The sequence below is a fragment of the Labeo rohita genome, chromosome 15, assembly GCF_022985175.1.
Source record: "Labeo rohita strain BAU-BD-2019 chromosome 15, IGBB_LRoh.1.0, whole genome shotgun sequence".
Classification (NCBI taxonomy): domain Eukaryota; kingdom Metazoa; phylum Chordata; class Actinopteri; order Cypriniformes; family Cyprinidae; genus Labeo; species Labeo rohita.
This window is the reverse complement of record NC_066883.1, coordinates 36,806,628-36,826,375: the sequence shown is the minus strand read 5'-3', so window position 1 is coordinate 36,826,375 and position 19,748 is coordinate 36,806,628. Positions and strand designations below refer to the sequence as shown.

The 19,748-nt window shown below is 26.7% G+C and overlaps 1 protein-coding gene across 4 annotated transcripts; it reads right to left on the bottom strand.

Moving 5' to 3' along the window:
* Positions 1-2,104: 2,104 nt before the first annotated feature.
* LOC127177613 (protein IWS1 homolog) lies at positions 2,105-18,499 on the bottom strand. Of its 4 annotated transcripts, XM_051129975.1 has the most exons (17): positions 18,173-18,499; positions 16,358-16,425; positions 15,459-15,963; positions 14,442-14,492; positions 14,143-14,350; positions 14,008-14,065; positions 11,360-11,472; positions 11,090-11,240; positions 10,005-10,087; positions 9,615-9,744; positions 8,234-8,351; positions 8,032-8,143; positions 7,873-7,929; positions 6,013-6,069; positions 4,386-4,497; positions 4,038-4,188; positions 2,105-2,485 (listed from the first exon to the last, which is right to left on the bottom strand). In XM_051129975.1, exons 1-16 carry the CDS (start codon positions 18,198-18,200, stop codon positions 4,063-4,065), a joined length of 1,977 nt encoding a protein of 658 aa, XP_050985932.1. In that variant the 5' UTR covers positions 18,201-18,499; the 3' UTR covers positions 2,105-2,485; positions 4,038-4,062. The 4 variants fall into 4 exon arrangements, with proteins under 4 accessions (XP_050985932.1, XP_050985935.1, XP_050985931.1 ...); XM_051129978.1 differs by lacking the exon at positions 7,873-7,929; XM_051129974.1 differs by lacking the exon at positions 4,038-4,188 and having other exon boundaries at positions 18,173-18,498.
* Between the last annotated feature and the right edge of the window lie 1,249 nt (positions 18,500-19,748).

Here is a 19,748-nt window from a genome sequence, read left to right as displayed (position 1 = left end):
AAAAATAATCAAAAATTTTATACATTATACAAAAAAATTTCAATTCAAATAAAAAAATGAAATATTATTAAATCATTATATAAAGTAGTATGTAACTATATGCATTATATAAAAAAATTAATATATTTTGAAAAAAAAAATTGTGTTATTGAAAGTAGCCTACTGTAAGAAATGTATTTTCTTGCCCCTGAAATACAATACTGTATTTTATATATTTCTTGAGCTTCACAGTTTATATATGTAAACATATTTATATATATTTATATATGTTTACTGAAAAGTTCAAATCTGACTTCCAAACAAAGCAATGCAATTCCAAGCAACCTGTATATCAAAAAGTTTATATTGTCAATTATATTTTAAAACATAAAACTGTCAAGAAATATAGCTCATATACATGTTAACAAATATGTGACCCTGGACCACGTTGTGGTGTGTTAAGTCGCTGTGATATATGTGTAGCAATAGCCAAAAATACATTGTATGGGTCAAAATTATTGATTTTTCTTTGATGCCAAAAATCATTAGAAAATTAAGTAAAGATCATGTTCCATGAAGATATTTAGTAAAATTCCTACTGTAAATATATCACAACTCAATTTTTGATTAGTAATATGCATTAGTAAGAACTTCTTTTGGACAACTTTAAAGGTGATTTTCTCAATATTTTGATTTTTTTGCACCCTCAGATTCCAGATATTAAAATAGTCAAATCTCGACCCAATATTGTCCTGTCCTAACAAACCATACATCAATGGAAAGCTTGTTTCTTCAGCTTTCACATGATGTATAAAGCTCAATTTCGAAAATTGACCCTTATGACTGGTTTTGTGGTCCAGGGTCACATATGTAAATATATTGCATATGTAATATATAATAATATTATAGTATATGGTGTATATATATAATATTAAGTACAGAAAATAATAGTATTTAGTATAGTATATATAATATGTAGTATATAATATAGTATGTAGTATATGTAGTATATAATAAATAGTATATGTAATGTATAATAATATAGTATATATCATATGCATACTATTTAGTACTGTATATAGTAGTATTGAGTATAGTGTATATATAATATGCAGTATATAATATAGTATATGTAATATATAATATTTAGTAGTGTATACAATAGTATTTAGTATAGTATATAATATGTAGTATACAATATAGTAAATGGTATATGTAATATATAATAATAGTATAGTATATGTAATATGCATACTATTTAGTACTGTATATAATAGTATATAGTATATATAATGTAGTATATAATATAGTGTAATATATATTTATTACTGTATATAATAGTATTTAGTATAGTATAGTGTATATATAATATGTAGTATACACTATAGTTTGTATTATAGTGTATATATAGTATGTAGTATATAATGTGGAATATAGTATATGTAATATATAATAGTATAGTACATATAATATAGTGTAATATATAATATTTAGTACTGTATATAATAATATAGTATATATATAACGTAGTATATAATATAGTGTAATATATAATATTTAGTACTGTATATAATGGTATTTAGTATAGTATATAATACTATAGTGTGTGTATATATATGTAGTATACAATATAGTTTGTAGTATATAATGTGGACTATAGTATATGTAATACATAATACTATAGTATATAAAATATGCATACTAGTTAGTACTGTATATAATAGTATTTAGTATAGTATATGTAATATGTAGTATATAAAATAGTACATGTAATATATAATATTTAGTATAGTATATAATATTAGTATAGTGTATGGCATATATAATATTTGGTACTGTATATAATAGTATTACACTATTCACAACATATATTTAGTGCATTTCCAACAACAGCATTCAAAATTGATTTATGTTGGATATTTGATATAATTAGCAAAATCTTCAAAATTCCTCAATGGTGCCATATTTCAAGAATGTTACATCTAGTGTTGGTTTTTACTAACCGAGATGAGTTTTAAGAGAGTTTGTTTGTTTTGTTTGTTATTAAACTAAACCATTTGTTTTTATTTATATGCAAATTTAACAAAAATAAATCAAGAAAGACAAAGGGCCCAGAGAACAGGAGTAAAATGTCAGACATGGAAACTCTTTATTATGAAAGATACATCAGAACCAAAAAACAAAACATTCCCAGGTGAGTTCTCTGGGCTCTGAATACATAGCAAACGCAGCTCCGCTAAACTCACGCAGCTACAGTACAGACGCGCGGCATTATGGGAATCCGACTCTGCGGAACCGCTGGACAATCAAAGACTGGCAACATCTCAATCTGAATCTGACAGACAAACACAGGGGAGACGGGAGAGGAAGAGGAGGAGGGTCAGAGCGGCATGCGGTTCCCCTCCACGCTGATCTTCACCGCGTGACCCGGCTTCGTCAGACGCTTGATATCCGCAAAACGCCGCATCTGTTTATCTACTCGTGACAAACCCTTCTTCAGCGGAGCCTGAACGAGAGATCAATCAGAGAAAAAGGGTCAAAAACACAGGAGTGAAAACAAACCAAATAAAATTATTCAAATTAAAAAAAAAAAAAAAAAAAAAAGGAAGAAGAGAAAAAAAAAAAAACCTTGAAACTATAAGCAGAATTTAAAAAAAAAAAAAAAAAAAAAAAAAAAAAAAAAGCAACACTAAGATACTACAAAATCAAAATCAATAAAAAATATGCACTTAAGGAAAAAAAAAAAAAAAAAAAAAAAAAGCAAATGTACACAAAAAATAAATAAATAAAATAGGAAAATAATAAAAGCCAAATCAGGTCTACTAAAAAAAAAATGCAATTAACTCTATAAATATAAATACTTACTATAAATACAAAAGCTAAAAATAAATAAAAATAAAAAAAATACATCTTTTAAAAATGATCAATTAAGCAATTAAAACATTTTTTTTAATAAATACAATTAAGAAAATAAAAAAAAAATAAGTGATTAAAAAATTATAAATTAAATTTAATTAAAAATTATTTTAAAAATACTAGAAGCAAAAAAAGTACTACAAGCAAAACTTATTACATATTTTACACAGTATTACAATTTAATTAAAAAAATTAAGCAATAAAGCAGATTTAATTTTAAGAAAATCAAAAAAAAAAAAAAGTATATAAGTGTATATAAGTATTATAAATAAAATTAAGAAAAAAATAACAAGGAAAATCAAGTCAATTAATAATATGCATTACAAAAAGGGAAAATCTACATCTACAAATAAGCCAAAAAAATAAGAAAAATTATTGTTATATAAAATTAGAAAAATAAAAAAAAATTAACTACACAAATTTCTAAAATTGTTTATAAAAAAAATTAAGAAAAAAAATCAAGTCAATTAATATGCATTAAAAATGGGAAACTCTACAAATACAAGCCAAATAAAATGTATTTTTTTATATAATAAAAAATGTATATTTATAAAAAAAGAAATTTCATAATACATTTATAAAAAAGAAAACTGCTATAAGAAAATTAAAAAAAAAAATACATTAAATTAAATACTATTAAAACAAAAAATGTATTTAGAAAAAAAAACTATTAACCAATATAATCATAAAACTTAAATAATTAAAAAAAATAAGAAGAAGAAAATAACTACTACTATAATCCAAACCAAGCCAGATCTTGTGAGTGCTGGACCAAAACACACTGGTTTGTTATTACATGTCATGTTCTTGAGCATGTTCTAATTCTTACTTTAATTTGTGGTTTGACTCAGTAGCTGTTATATACATTTTCAGCATGAACATGTCAAGAACATTCAGGCCTGAAGTGCTGACGTTTAGTGGGTTGGTCATGTGACTTTCACAGAAACTCAAATGCTCGTGTACACACAGTGTTAACTAATGGTTAACAGTTACTTTGCTCTATGTTTGTGATAAGAAACATCCAAAACCACAGCTGGATTTGTTCAGGCAATGCTTTTTACAAGCTGAACACTAAGGTGTTTAACTAATGTTATTTTGGTCTGTGAACAGTCTGCAGCATGCAGCGCCATGCAGACACTTACTGCCCCCTCAGGCAGGAGCGTGTAACTACAGCGGCATACGGTTTCCCTCAATGCTGATTTTGACGGCTCCCTGCGGCCGGCGCTGCTTCCTCTGCTCCGCAAAACGCCGCTTGTGCTTCTCCAGCAGGCTGATGCCTTTCCTAAAGCTCCTCTACCAATCACACAACAGTAAACAAACTCCTCCACCAATCAGGTTAAGAGGGGGAAAAACCTAAGTATTATTGTTTCTCTCTATCCTGCCTCAATCTTCTTGTGCAAACTCCTCCCACTCTTTAGTTCAGAATGGGACACTTGTCAATCATTCCTGTAGAGTTAAGCCCCACCCACACATATGCCCCGCCTACTTACTCGACTAGAGTCTCCATCCACGTTCCATTTGGGCCGAACCACGTAGTCCTTATTGGACGGCATTGGCACACGAGCCCTCGCACAGAAGCCTGGGTCACCTGGCCGCAACGCCCTGATGAACAGACACACAGAGAGGGAAATATTACATCACATCATCCAAACTACAGAGCCTGTGTGTGTTTGTGTCATGGTTTACATTACTTAAAAAAAAAAAAAAAAAAAAAAAATTTATAAGTACATATTTATATATATTAAGAAAAAAAAACAAGGAAGTGAAAAAAATTATAAAAGGAATTTAATTAAACAATTATTTTAAAAAAAGCTACTATAAGCAAAAATTACATATTTTACACAGTATTACAGTTTAATTAAAAAATTAAGCAATTAAGCAAATAAAAAAGGGAAACTCTACAACTACAAATAAGCCAAATAAAATGTAGATTTTATATAATCTATTTCAATTAAAAAAAAACTAAGAAAAAAAATAAAAATGTATTAAAATTAATGTATTAAAATTATGTATTAATAAATGTATTAAAATTATTTATCATTAATAATAATATTATAAAATATTATAAAGAATTACACAAATGATATGTATAATGCATCTTTAAGTTATAATATAATAAATACATTTTCTTATAAATAAATAATATTACATCAACATTTTCATTAATTAGCATTAATAGAACTATTATGAGGAATTACAGAAATGATCTAAAATTATTAAAATTATAATATTAAATTATAAATAATCAATTTGCCTAATTTAAAATGTATTAATAAATTACACTATTATAATACATTAATCAAACCAATAAAGAATTTTCTTTAAAATTATAAAAATATGAAATGAAAAATATTAATCATCATTTTCATTTAGTATTAGTAAAATATATTATAATTAACAAAAATATTATAATGAATAAATTATATAATACATTTTTAAGTTACAGTAAACAGTAGTAAAAATATTAAATAATTTTCATCATTTAGCATTAATAAAAAAAAATTAAATATATATTATAAAATAAGACAAATTATATAATACATTTATATTTACATTGTCACAAACTTTTATTCTAATAAAATAAAATATTAAATTATAATAATGTTAATTAGCATTAATAGAAAAGGTAGAATTATAATGAACTACAAAATAAATGATACAATATTTTTATTTATAATTATAATAAAAAAATGTAATTTTATGAACACGTTCATGAACTAGCATTAATAAACATATTGAGTTAAATAATTACACAACTATATAATACATTTTTTAATTACAATAATACATTTTATTATAACAAAATATAAAATCATATATAAATATATGATATATTAATATATTACTTAAAAATATATTAAAAAAAACATTTTCATTAGCTTTAAAAAAAATTAAATCATAATTAATTACACAAACTATATGCTACACATTTAAATAAACATTTCCTAATAAAATAATAGAATTACATTAATCTATAATCCTTTCCATTAATTAGCATTAATAAAATATTAAATTATTTGTGTGTCATGTTATGTGTGATTCACTATAAAAGTTTACTAAAATACTACATGAAATAAAAACGTAAAACTAAGTGGCGTGTTGTTGAACAAGACTCACTTCTCCTCTCCAGTGAGCACTTTCTCCAGATCTCTGCGAGGAGTTTGTCCTCCTGAACTGTGGGAAGAAACAGGAAATACACAGACTGAGAATGAGCCAATCACACACATTCGATCACGTCACATGCTCTCGAGCAAACATGCGCTCAGCGTTTGAGTCACAAGTCTGTTCAGCGTTTGTTCATCTGATCCAGATCAGCCGGGTTTTGTTTAGTGTGTGTTTGGGTTTGATCACATACACATTAACGCAACAACCTCAGCAAACAAACACACACACACACACACACAGCATGATGATGCAGGAAATGCAGAAACTCACAGGTGTTCAGTCTTTAACAAATTCAAGATGAGAATGAATGAAAATGGGGCGACAGAGAAGTAAGTTTGGGGTTAAAGGTCAAAGGTCAAAGGTCAAAGGCCAAAGGCCAAAACATACCAGAGTCAGCACTACTGAGACAGACAGAACAGAATCTGATTCGATAGAAAATAATTTGGCCAAATGAATGGAATGACATTAAAAGAATCTGATTCAACTGAATCATATTGAACAGAAATGATGAAACAGAGAAGATTCTGACTGAATCATGGAACAGAATCAAACCGAATCTGACTGAATAGAATCTGATCTGGCTGCACAATTTGAAGGAGAAAAAAAAAAAAAATCTAATTGCAATTTTTCAGATACAAATAGAGATTTAAAATATTAATAATAATAAAAAAAACCTCCATGTTTGCTGTGCTCATTTGAATAATAATAATTTCCATTTCATAGTTGTGCTGAGATAATAATAATAATTATTATTATTATTATTATTATTATTATTAATAAATACATTAAATTAATAAATAATAATATACAAAAATGTACAAAAAAAAAATCATACCAGAAAAATCTGGTATTTAATACAGTAAATAACAACAATACTAACAATAACAACAACAATAATAATAATAATAAAAAAAATGTAGCTGCACTGAGATAATACTAATACTAATACTAATAATTACTTTTATTATTATTATTATTATCATCAATATTCATATTATGTATTATTATTATTAATAGTAATAAATTAAATAAATAAATAAATAAATAAATAACAATAATAAATAAAAATGTAAATAAAGTTAAATTATTATACCAGAAAATCTGGTACTTATGATGATAATAACACTAATAATAATAATAATCATCATCATCGTCATCATCATTATGATTAATTATTATTTTAAAAAAAATGTAAACCAAAATAAATTATTATACCAGAAAAATCTGGTATGTAATACAATCTTATTATTATTATTATTGTTGTTGTTATTATAATTATTATTATATAAAGATGTAAATCAAACTATTATTAATTATTATACCATAAAAATCTGGCATTTAAGATAAATAAATAACAACAACAACAATTTTATTTACACTAAAACATATTACAATAATAACAATTATTAATTAATTAAAAAGTATTAAATATAATAACATCTGTTGTTGTTATAATAATAATTATTATTGTTTTATTTTACACTAAAACTAAAATTACAACACTATTATTTATAGGTATAATAATAAATATTTCAAGTTTCAAGTTCAAACAAAATTGATCGTTGCACTACTCAATCACAATTTGGGTTTTTTGATTAATCGTGCAGCGCGAATTCAAACTGCGTGCCATATAAACAAAGACCATGTGACCTAACAGAATCTGATCAAATACAACTATAAAACTGACAAGAATAGAATCAAATGATGAGTTTCATTCTTTCACACACACATCAGTGTTAGAAACACTGGTAATGTTGAGACGGTCCAGAAGGCTCGTGCTCAAACACACACACACACACACACACAGTGAACCTGAGCGCCGGGGCAAAGACGTCCGGCTCTTCCTGCCTCTCAGACGTCTGAGGCTCACTTACACGCCACAGGAAGAGGAAGGAGGGACAGAATGACAGTGAGGAGTGACAGATGATTGACAGGTGAGCAGTAGAGTGAGTGTGTGTGTGTGTGTGTTACCTGAGGCGTCTGCGTGGGGCGATCTGCTGGTCCAGGTCTCTCTGTTGTCTCTCTTCTCTCGTCATTCCCTTGTAGTTGGACGATAAGCCGAAAATGGGCCGCGACCACTCGTCTGCACACACATGTAATGCACAAATCATTGCAGGAACACACACTCAAATAGATATAGATTATAGATATGGTACAGTGAAAGTGTTCATACTGATGAGTTTGAGCGCGAGGTCTTTGTTCGGTCGAGACTCTTTCGGGTGTTTGTAGAGGTACATGACGGCTCGGCCGATTCCACTGAGTTTCAGTGTTTCCTGACTCACACTGGGCAGCTGCAAACAAACAAGTGAGTTTAAAAGCTTAAATTACACTAACCATCATCATTATCAAAGATTGTAACATAATTTAACACAAAAAAGTGAGAAAAAAAAAAATAAATAATAATAATAATAATAATAATTTTATATATATATATATATATATATATATATCCTAACTCAATAAATGATCATAAAATGTAATAAAATAATTTATTTAAAAAAAAATTAAAAGGGAAAAAAAAAATTATATAAAATTAATAATTTTTCAAAAACAAAAACAAAAAAACAAAACAAAAAAAAAAACCTTAACTCACTCATAGAAAGCAATAATATATATGAAAAATAAAATAAAAAATATAATAATGATAATAAATATATATATATATATATATATATATATATATATATATATATATATATATATATATATATATTTTTTTTTTTTTTTTTTTTTTTTAAAAAATAAGAATCCAAACTTACTACAATCAAATGTTATCATATAAATATATTTTAAAAAATTATAAAAAGTAACAAATACTATTATTAATAAATAAATATATAAATAAAATAGACTTAAAAAGTAAAAACTAAACATATCCCCTGACCCAATAAACGATCGAAAAGTACATTTTTTTAAAAAATTAAATGAAATAAGGAATTATAATTTTTCAAGTTCAAAAAAAAAATAAAAAAAATAAATAATAATAAATATATAATAAATATATAAATATATATATATATACACACACACACATACACACCCTAACTCAGTCATAGTATTAATATGAAAAATAAAATGAATAAAAAAATTTAAGTATGTAATAATATTTTTTTAAAGTTAAAAAAATAAAATAAATAAAACCTAATCATAACTTACTACAGAATCATAGAATGTAATAATATAAATATATCTAAAACATTGAATAAAAATGTAACATACAAATATATTAAACAAATAAATAAATTAATTAAATAAAGTAAAAAAATAAATAAATACATAAAATCAAATTATATATAGTATATAATAATTTTTCAAATAAAAAAAATAAAAACTAATCCAAATGTATTACACAATCATAAAATGTAATAATATAAATACATTAAAAATTTGAACAAAAAAGTAACATACAAATAAAATTAGAAATAAATAAATGAAACATTAAAATAAAACATTGAAACAAATAAAAACTGTGTAAAAAGTAAAAGACTGAAATATACACCCCTCCTCAATACACAATCATAGAATGCAGTAATATATAAACACTGCAGACTCACTTCTTGCAAGATCTTAAGGAGCTCCTCTCGTATCTTGAGCGCTGGCAGACTCTTATCTGGGAGAGGACTGATCCATTCCTTTATGGCCGTCATTACACCGCTGTCTATGAACGTCTCCTTCAGATCCTGTCTGTATAAACACACACACACACACACATATTACAATCACTACAGACTCTACATTCAGTTTGCTTTTTTTTTTTTTAATACATTACACAGAATGTAATAAAAAAAATTAGTAAAAAAAAAAAATAATAATTATTACTAATTAATTATGTAATTATGAAAAAAAAAATACATTTTCTTAAATGTATTTAATAAACACTTTTAATAAATTAAATTACTACAATTTGCAACGTGTAAAAGTAAACACAGATGAGAAACACTCACTTCTTTAAGTGCATCACCACTGTGGGCAGCAGCATGAGTTTTTTCAGAGCCGGTTTCTTTTGACTGTTCAGAGTCCGATCCTCCTGAAAAACACACACACAAACAGTTCAGAGACTAAAGTCAGCAGGAATATTGGTCATCTGTGGATTCAGAAAAAAAAACATTCAAAAATCTGGAATCAGTAACAATTTAAATGTTTTCGAAAAATGTTTATTTGTCTAAATCTATCTAATGGATCATTTAAATTGATTAAAAATGTTTATTAAATATATTTACTTTTATGGTAAATTTATTTTTAAAAAATGAATATTTATTTTTATTTATTTATTTTCATTATTATGGGATGTATTAATGAATGAATTAATTTATTTTTAATTTCTCTCTTTTTTTTAAACTTTTTTAAATTACATTCTGTGCTTTTGAATTGGTTAAAAAAAAGTATTAATTTTTTCCATTTTAGTTTTTTTTTTAGTGGTTTAATATTCACAGACACTATTTTATATCATGATTTGAAACATTTTAATTTTTCTGAAGTCCAATTTAATGGACTACGCTGCATGTAGTTGATTAAAAATACAGTAAAATCATTCAAATTGTGAAATATTATTACAATTTCAAATAACTGCTTTCTATGTAAATCTGTGTTGAAATATAATTTATTTCTGTGATGCGCAGCTGAATTTTAAGCATCATTACTGCAGTCTTCAGTGTCACATGACCCTTCAGAAATCATTCTAATATGCTGATTTGCTGCTCAACAAACATTTCTGATTATTATCATTGTTAAAAACAGTTGTGCTGTACAATATTAGTGTGGAAACTGTGATTCATTTTATTTTTTTAGGATTCACAGATGAATAGAAAGTTCAAAAGAACAGCATTTATTTAAAATAGCGATTTTTAGTAACATTATAAATGTCTTTACTGTCACTTCTGAACAATTTAATGCGTCCTCAATAAATAAAAGTGTTCATTTGTGCCCTTAAATGTTTGTACTGCAGTGTAACTGATCTCCACATAAATCAACAGCGTGTCAGTTACTGTAGACGTTCAGTTATATATAACCCAGACCCTCCAACACACACCTCTGCAGCTTCTGTCATTTTGGTGATCATGGCGCTCACAACATCATCGGCGTCACTGATGAACGTCCCTCCGTCTCGATTGCGTCTGCGTTTGCCGCTCTGAGCTTTCTTACGGGCCAACATGATGTCAAAGTCTGACATGAAGGACATGCTGAAACACACACGCACACGTTATTATCACGTTCATGTGAAAAGCATGAGCTTTAAAGCAGCAGGAAAGTCTATTGAACGACTTCCTGTTTGCTGTTACTAATGAATTAAATGACTCACTCTTTTCCTCCTCTGTCCACATCATCATCTGAATCAGAGTCGTTCTCCAATCCCTTCTGTCCCAACGCCTGAGACTGTGGCCGCTCGGCCTCCAGCTCCTCTTGATTGAAACCCTGAACACACACATACACACACGGGGTCAAAGGTCAAGAGATATGCATTGAGAATTATTCATTTTAGCGAATCGGTTTATTCAAACTGTTTGTTTCAAACATGCTAATAACTTGATAATCATGTTAGAATCATGTATTATGTATATGAATTATATATGATTTGATCATATTAATTATTATGTTAATATTACACTCATACATTATCTGATTTGTCTATTGGGTTATGGGATGTAATTAATTTTTATTTTTTATTTTTTTATTATAAATAATCATAAATATAAATATATATTTGAATTATATGTATTTTTTGATCATATTATTATGTTAATATTATACTCATACATTATATGATTTGTCTATTGGGTTATGGGATGTAATTAATTTTTAATTAATTAATTTATTTATTTATATATTTTTGTTATAAATAATCATAAATATAAATATATATTTGAATTATATGTATTTTTTGATCATATTATTATGTTAATATTATACTCATACATTATATGACTTGTCTATTGGGTTATGGGATGTAATTAATTTTTATTTATTTTTTTTTTTATTATAAATAATCATAATTATAAATATATATTTGAATTATATGTATTTTTTTATCATATTATTGTTAATATTATACTCATACATTATATGATTTGTCTATTGGGTTATGGGATGTAATTAATTTTTAATTAATTAATTTATTTATTTATATATTTTTGTTATAAATAATCATAAATATAAATATATATTTGAATTATATGTATTTTTTTATCATATTATTATGTTAATATTATACTCATACATTATATGATTTGTCTATTGGGTTATGGGATGTAATTAATTTTTATTTATTTATTTTTTGTCTATTGGGTTATGGGATGTATTATAAATAATCATAATTATAAATATATATTTGAATTATATGTATTTTTTTATCATATTATTGTTAATATTATACTCATACATTATATGATTTGTCTATTGGGTTATGGGATGTAATTAATTTTTAATTAATTAATTAATTTATTTATATATTTTTTTATTATAAATAATCATAAATATAAATATATATTTGAATTATATGTATTTTTTTATCATATTATTATGTTAATATTATACTCATACATTATATGATTTGTCTATTGGGTTATGGGATGTAATTAATTTTTATTTTTTTATTATAAATAATCATAATTATAAATATATATTTGAATTATATGTATTTTTTTTATCATATTATTGTTAATATTATACTCATACATTATATGATTTGTCTATTGGGTTATGGGATGTATTTTATTTATTTATTTATATATTTTTGTTATTATAAATATCATAAATATAAATATATATTTGAATTATATGTATTATTTAACCATATTAATTATTATGTTAATATTATACTCATACATGTATGTACATGTATGATTTGTCTGTTGGGTTATGGGTTGTAATTATTACTTTTTCATTATAAATATTACAAATATAAATATATATTTGAATTATATATTTTATCATATTAATTATTATGTTAATATTATACTCATACATTCCATGATTTGTCTATTGGGTTACGGGTTGTAATTATTACTTTTTTATTATAAATATTACAAATATAAATATCATATATCTGAATTATATATTATTTAATAATATTGATTAATATGTTAATACTATACTCACACATTATATGATTTGTCTTTTGGGTTACGGGTTGTAATTATTACTTTTTTATTATAAATATTACAAATATAAATATCATATATCTGAATTATATATTATTTAATAATATTGATTAATATGTTAATACTATACTCACACATTATATGATTTGTCTTTTGGGTTACGGGTTGTAATTATTACTTTTTTTATTATAAACATTACAAATATAAATATCATATATTTTAATTATATATTTTATAATATTAATTATTATATTAATATTATACTCATACATTATATGATTTGTAATTATTTATTACAAATGTTTTATTATAAATATCATAAACATTTGAATTATATATTATATGAATTATATATCTGATCATATTAATTATGTTAATACTATATTCATTATATTATGTGTCTATTGGGTTATGGGATGTAATTATTTATTTTTTTATTTTTTTATTATAAATATCACAAATATAAATATCATATATTTGAATTATATATATATTATTTGTTAATATTTATTATTATGTTAATATTATACTAATACAATTATATGATTTGTCTATTGAGTTATGGGATGTAGTTATTTATTTTTTGTTATCATAAAGATCATAAATATAAATATATATGTGAGAATTATATACAATTTTATTTTTATTTAATTTATATACAATATTATAATTTATATAAATATAAATTATATTCTATAAATATTATTTCTAATATATATTAGAATGTGTTATAATCTGATTATGACTCTATTATTATTATTATTATTAATAATTATTATAATACATTAAATTGATATTTTATTAGTGATTCTCTGCAAATCAGACATCATTAATAGTAACACAATCTCACCGTAAACTCCTCCTCTTCCTCATCACCGGACTCTCCGAAGATGTCTGCGATCATTTTCCTGAGGAACAGAAAGAGACTGTTAAACACATACACACACACACACGGGCAGAAAGAGAGATGAAGAGCATTACTGACTCCTCCTCATCGTCGCCCGAGTCGCTGTCGCTGCCGAACAGAGCCTTCTCGTCCTTCTTCCCTGCGTCTCTCTTCATGTCCTCCTCATCCTCGCTGTCTGAGCCCAGCTCCTTCAGTTTAGCTGCTAAACTCTTATCAGGACCTCCAGAGCCTTCATCACTGCCAGAGTCGTCATCATCATCAGACACCAGCCTGCTCTTCTTCACCTCTGCAGATACACAAACACCACCACCACCATCATCATCATCATCACCAGGGGACATCATACAGTAAGTGTTCATGACAAACTGCAAATCTACCTTTATCCTCATCTTCATCACTGTCTGAGAGAACGGCCTTCTTCCTCTTTACTGAAGGACAATTCACAACAAAACCCAGTGAGTTTCATTTATAAACTTAGAATAATTATTAGAATAACAGAATAAAAATGAAATGAGATTAAAATAATATATTACAAACAAAAAATAATATATTAAATACAATAATAATAGTAATAATATACATAAATATACAAAATATAATAATAAAAAATAAATAATCATTAAAATAAATAATAAGAATAATATTATTTGAACTCATTTATAATAAGCAATATTATAATTATTAAAAAAACATTTATCATATTTATTATAATAGTCAACTTATAATATATACAATTAATATACAAAACAATAATTAAAAAATAATATTATAATAATAATATATATAATCAAACAAATTTATAATATAATCATAATATATATATATATATATATATAAAACAAATTATCCTAATAATTTATAGTATAATCATACATTTTTAAAAATACATAACATTTTCACAATACTTTGTATAATAGGCAACTTATAATAGCATATTATAAACAATATTATTATTATTATTATTATTATTATAGCAGATTATTACATTATAAATATAATAATATTAAGAAAAATCTGAATACAATTAAATATATTAAATATTTTAATAATTAAATACATATAAAGTTATTACAATAGTCAGCTTATAACAGCATATTATGAACAATTTTATTAACAATAATACTAATTATAATGATAATTATTATTATTATTATAAACAATCATTAATTATAAAAATTGCAGAATATAATACATAATGTAGAATTTGTATTATTATTATCATCATTCTCATTTTAATGGGAATAATAATAATAATAATAATAATAATAATAATAAATAATTTCAAAAATAATCAAATTATAAATATACATATTTATACACATTTTATATATGTTATAATTTAATTACATAATACTAAAGATGTTTTTGTTTTCATTCTGAGTAAACAAACATACCAGGCTTCTCATCTTCGTCATCACTGGCCAGAGCTCGTCGTTTGGGCCCTTCATCCTCATCACTTCCTGCTTTCTGTTTCGGTCTCTCCTCCTCATCCTCACTGTCTGAGTTCATCACAGCTTTCCACTTTCCCTCCTCCTTCCTCCCTCCCTCTTCCTCCTGCTCCTCCTCCTCTGCATCAGAGTCTCTCTGAGTTTTCTGTTTGGGTTTGTCCTCATCCGAATCGCTGCCCGCGTCTGATTTAGGGCTGCGTCTCTTCTCTGTTTCCTCCTGCTCGGAGTCGCTAGCGGGTTGTGTTTTCTCCTCCTCCTCCATGTCGGAGGTGCTCGCTCTTCGCTTCACAGGAGAGCTGCCCTCCTCATCCTCCTCGCTGTCTGCGGGTCGCGGAGGCTCGGGCTCTGAGTCGCTCCCGTCTCCTCCACCACGGGCCTCGTGATCCGAGCCGCTGTCTGCGTTCTCAGACTTCCTGTCGTGAGCGGCGTCCTCGTTATCGCTGCCGTCATCCTGCGCGAGCAGAACAATCAGGAAACAACATTTAAAAGTTTACTCGCATCACATGCTCACCAATGCATCCTCTGCGGTGAATGGGTGCCGTCAGAATGAGAGTCCAAACAGCTGATAAAAACATCACAATAATCCACAAGCAATTCACACCACTCCAGTCCATCAGTTAACATCTTTAGAAGACAAAAGCTGAAACAAATCAGCTGTTTGGACTCTCATTCTGACGGCACCCATTCACTGCAATGGGTCCATTGGTGAGCAAGTGATGGAATGCTACATTTCATCAAATCTGAAGACGAAACAATTTCATTTACATCTTGGATGGCAAGTACTTTTCAGCAGATTTTTATTTTTGGGTGATCTACTCCTTTAAAACCCAAACCAATAGACTGACCTCAGACTGTCGTGATTCGGGTCTCGCATCCTCCTGCTCATCCTGAACTGGAGTAGCGCTGCCATCATCTGAACAAAAACAAAGTTAGAGTCTTAGTACTTTGATGATTATATGGTAATTCATGTTTATTATACTAATACAACATGGTATTTATAAAGGTACACCATTCAGTTTACACCATTTTCCAAGATAAATGACCATTGTATTACCATGGTATTTGTCTAAAAAAACATTAAAATACCATGTTTTTTTTTAATTAATTACATAGTAAAGCATGTTTACTACTGTCATACACCATGCTATGTCAAGAAATACCACTGTGTTACCATGGCAAGTGCCCAAAAATGTTGTACTATCATAGTATTTGACCAAAAAACATGAAAATACCATGGCATTTTGATTAACTATATAGTAATGCATGTTTACTATAGTCACACACCATGCTATGCCAACGTACTTCAAAGAATACCATAGTGTTACCGTGGTAAACGCCCAAATGCACTGTATTACCATGATACTTGTCTGAAAAACATTTAAATACCATGGTACTTCGACAAATTATAAGGTGTTATACATGTTTACTATAGTCATACACCATGCTATGCCAATGTACTTCAAATACTTCTATGGTTTTACCGTGGTAAACGCCCAAATGTATTTAAACGCCTAAATTGTATTGCCATGCTACTTGTGCAAAAAAACATTAAAATACCACGGTACTTTGACAAATGATATGGTAATACATGTTTACTACAGTGATACACCGTTCCACGTCAAGGTACTTCAATAAATACCATGGTGTTACCGTGGTAAACAGCCAAATGCATTGTATTATCATAGTAATTGTCAAAAACCTTAGTATTTAAGTACCTTAGTATTTCTAAAAATACCATGGTACTTTAATTATATGGCAAAACATTTTTACCGTAGTCATACACCATGGTGTTACCGTGGTAAACGCCCAAATGCATTCCACAGTACTTTGAAGAATTATATGGTAATACATGTTTACTATAGTCATACACCATGCCACACTAATGTATTTCACAGAATACCATGGTTTTACCATGGCATATGGGCAAATATGTTGTATTACCACAGCATTTGTCCAAAAAACATGAAATTACCATGGTAATTTGATTAATGATATGGTAATGCATGTTTACTACAGTCATACACCATGATATCCCAACGTACGTCAAAGAATACCATGGTGTTACCATGGTAAATGGCAAAATAGGTAAAATTACTATACTACTTGTCCAAAAGCATTAAAATACCATGGTACGAATTATACAGTAATGCATGTTCACTATAGTTAGAGATAAAGCTACGCCAACATACTTTAAGAAATACCACAGTGTACCATAGTAAATGCCCAAATGTGATGTATTACCATAGTACTTGTCCAAAAGAACATAAAGAAATACCATGGTGTTACTGTGGTAAACGCCCAAATGCATTGTATTACCATAGTATTTGTTCAAAAAACATGAAAATACCATGGTTCTTTTATTGATTATATAGTAAAGCATGTTTACTACAGTCATACACCATGCTATGTCAAAATACTTCAAGAAATACCATGGTGTTACCGTGGTAAATGCCCAAATACACTGTATTACGTTGGTGCTTGTACAAAAAACATGAAACTCATATGGCAGTGTATGTTTACTATAGTTATACACCATGCTATGCCAGTGTACTTCAAAGAATACCATGGTGTTACCGCGTTAAGCACCCAAATGCGTGATATTCCCACGGTAGTGTTACGTAACCATCTGGAATAAGAACAGTGTGCTGTGATTGTTGTACCTGAGCGGATCTCCTCGTCTCCATCCATCTGGACTGTGGACGGAACCGCACTGACTCAGTTTCACCCGAACACACTCAAACACCCACAAACCAATAACAACAAGAAACCCAAAAAAAAGACGCTGAACTGCTGTCGGATCCGCGCGGGCACCGCAGTATCGGAACCCGGTTCTTCTCTAGATCGGCGGGGAACTTCTATGTGTCCGGTTTAGTCAGCACAAACATGAACTATTAAATTTTAATCTACTGATTGTCTGTAACTGTCCCTGTTTTCCTTTCTTCCTCTAAAATGGTGTCGCCGCTCCCGGACGCATGCGTGCGGACACACCGGCGCTTAAATATTACGTCAGTGAAAAAAAAAATCGTCATTTGAAGGGGCGGAGCTACGCAAACGTGCCAAGGCCGCGTTCTCTAGTCTAGGCAAATAACTTTAAATTTAGGAATCATATTTACATGAATGTGTATATATATTTACAAATAAAATGTATGTAGCACACAAAAATTCATAACAAACACGGGTAAGCTGCGTTCTCTCACACTGCCTTAATAAATTAATTAAAAATTACTTTAAAATAATAATTAAGCTATATTTTAATTTAAATATCATTACATATATTACAATCTTAATAAATAATTGTAAACTATTTAAAAATAATTACGTTTTATTTTAGTTTAAATATCATTTTAATTACTATATAGTACACTGTCTTAAAAATTAATTAGAAATTAGTTTAAAATATTATTTATTATATTATAATTACGTTTTATTTTAATTTAAATATTTTAATTACTATATAGTACACTGTCTTAAAAATTAATTAGAAATTAGTTTAAAGTAATTATTATATTATATAAATAATTATATATATATATATATATATATATATATATATACGCTTTAATTATAAATTATTTTAAAATTATAATTTTTTAAAGTTTAATTTCAATTTAAATATTTTAATTACTATATATTATAATTTTTAATATTACAATTACTTCTTAAGATGTGTAGTGCACTTCTCACATATATAGTCTTAATAAATTAATTATAAATTGTTAGTAGTTAGATTTTAATAAAAAATATATTATTGAAACAATATTTGAATTACTATATACATATATATATATATACATACACTACCGTTCAAAAGTTTGGGGTCAGTACATTTTTATTGTTTTATTGTTTTTATTTGTTTTTTTTAAGAAATTAATACTTTTATTCACCAAGGATGTATTAAGTTAATAATTAAAAGTTTATTAAAAGTTAATAATAAATAATTTACATTGTTATAAAATATTTATATTTTGAATAAACACTGTACTTTTTAAACTTGTTATTCATGAAAGAATCCTGAAAAAAAAAAAATCACAGGTTCCAAAAAATATTTGGCAGCACAACTGTTGATATTATCCAACATTGATCATTCTAATAATAAATCCGCATATTAGAATGATTTCTGAAGGATCATGTGACACTTAAGACTGGAGTAACAGCTGATAAAAATTCAGCTTCTCATCACAGGAATAAATTCTATTTTAAAGTATGTTAAAATAACAAAATATTATTTTATATTGT

What these genes read in the sequence shown, in the direction of transcription:
- LOC127177613 (XM_051129975.1), bottom strand. Translation starts at nt 18,200, where the DNA reads ATGGATGGAGACGAGGAGATCCGCTCAG. An exon ending in CCTCGCGCTCAAACTCATCA is followed by an intron (nt 8,144 to 8,233) that starts GTATGAACACTT and finishes ATGTGTGTGCAG; the next exon opens with ACGAGTGGTCGCGGCCCATT. An exon ending in GCCCCACGCAGACGCCTCAG is followed by an intron (nt 7,930 to 8,031) that starts GTAACACACACA and finishes GTGGCGTGTAAG; the next exon opens with TGAGCCTCAGACGTCTGAGA.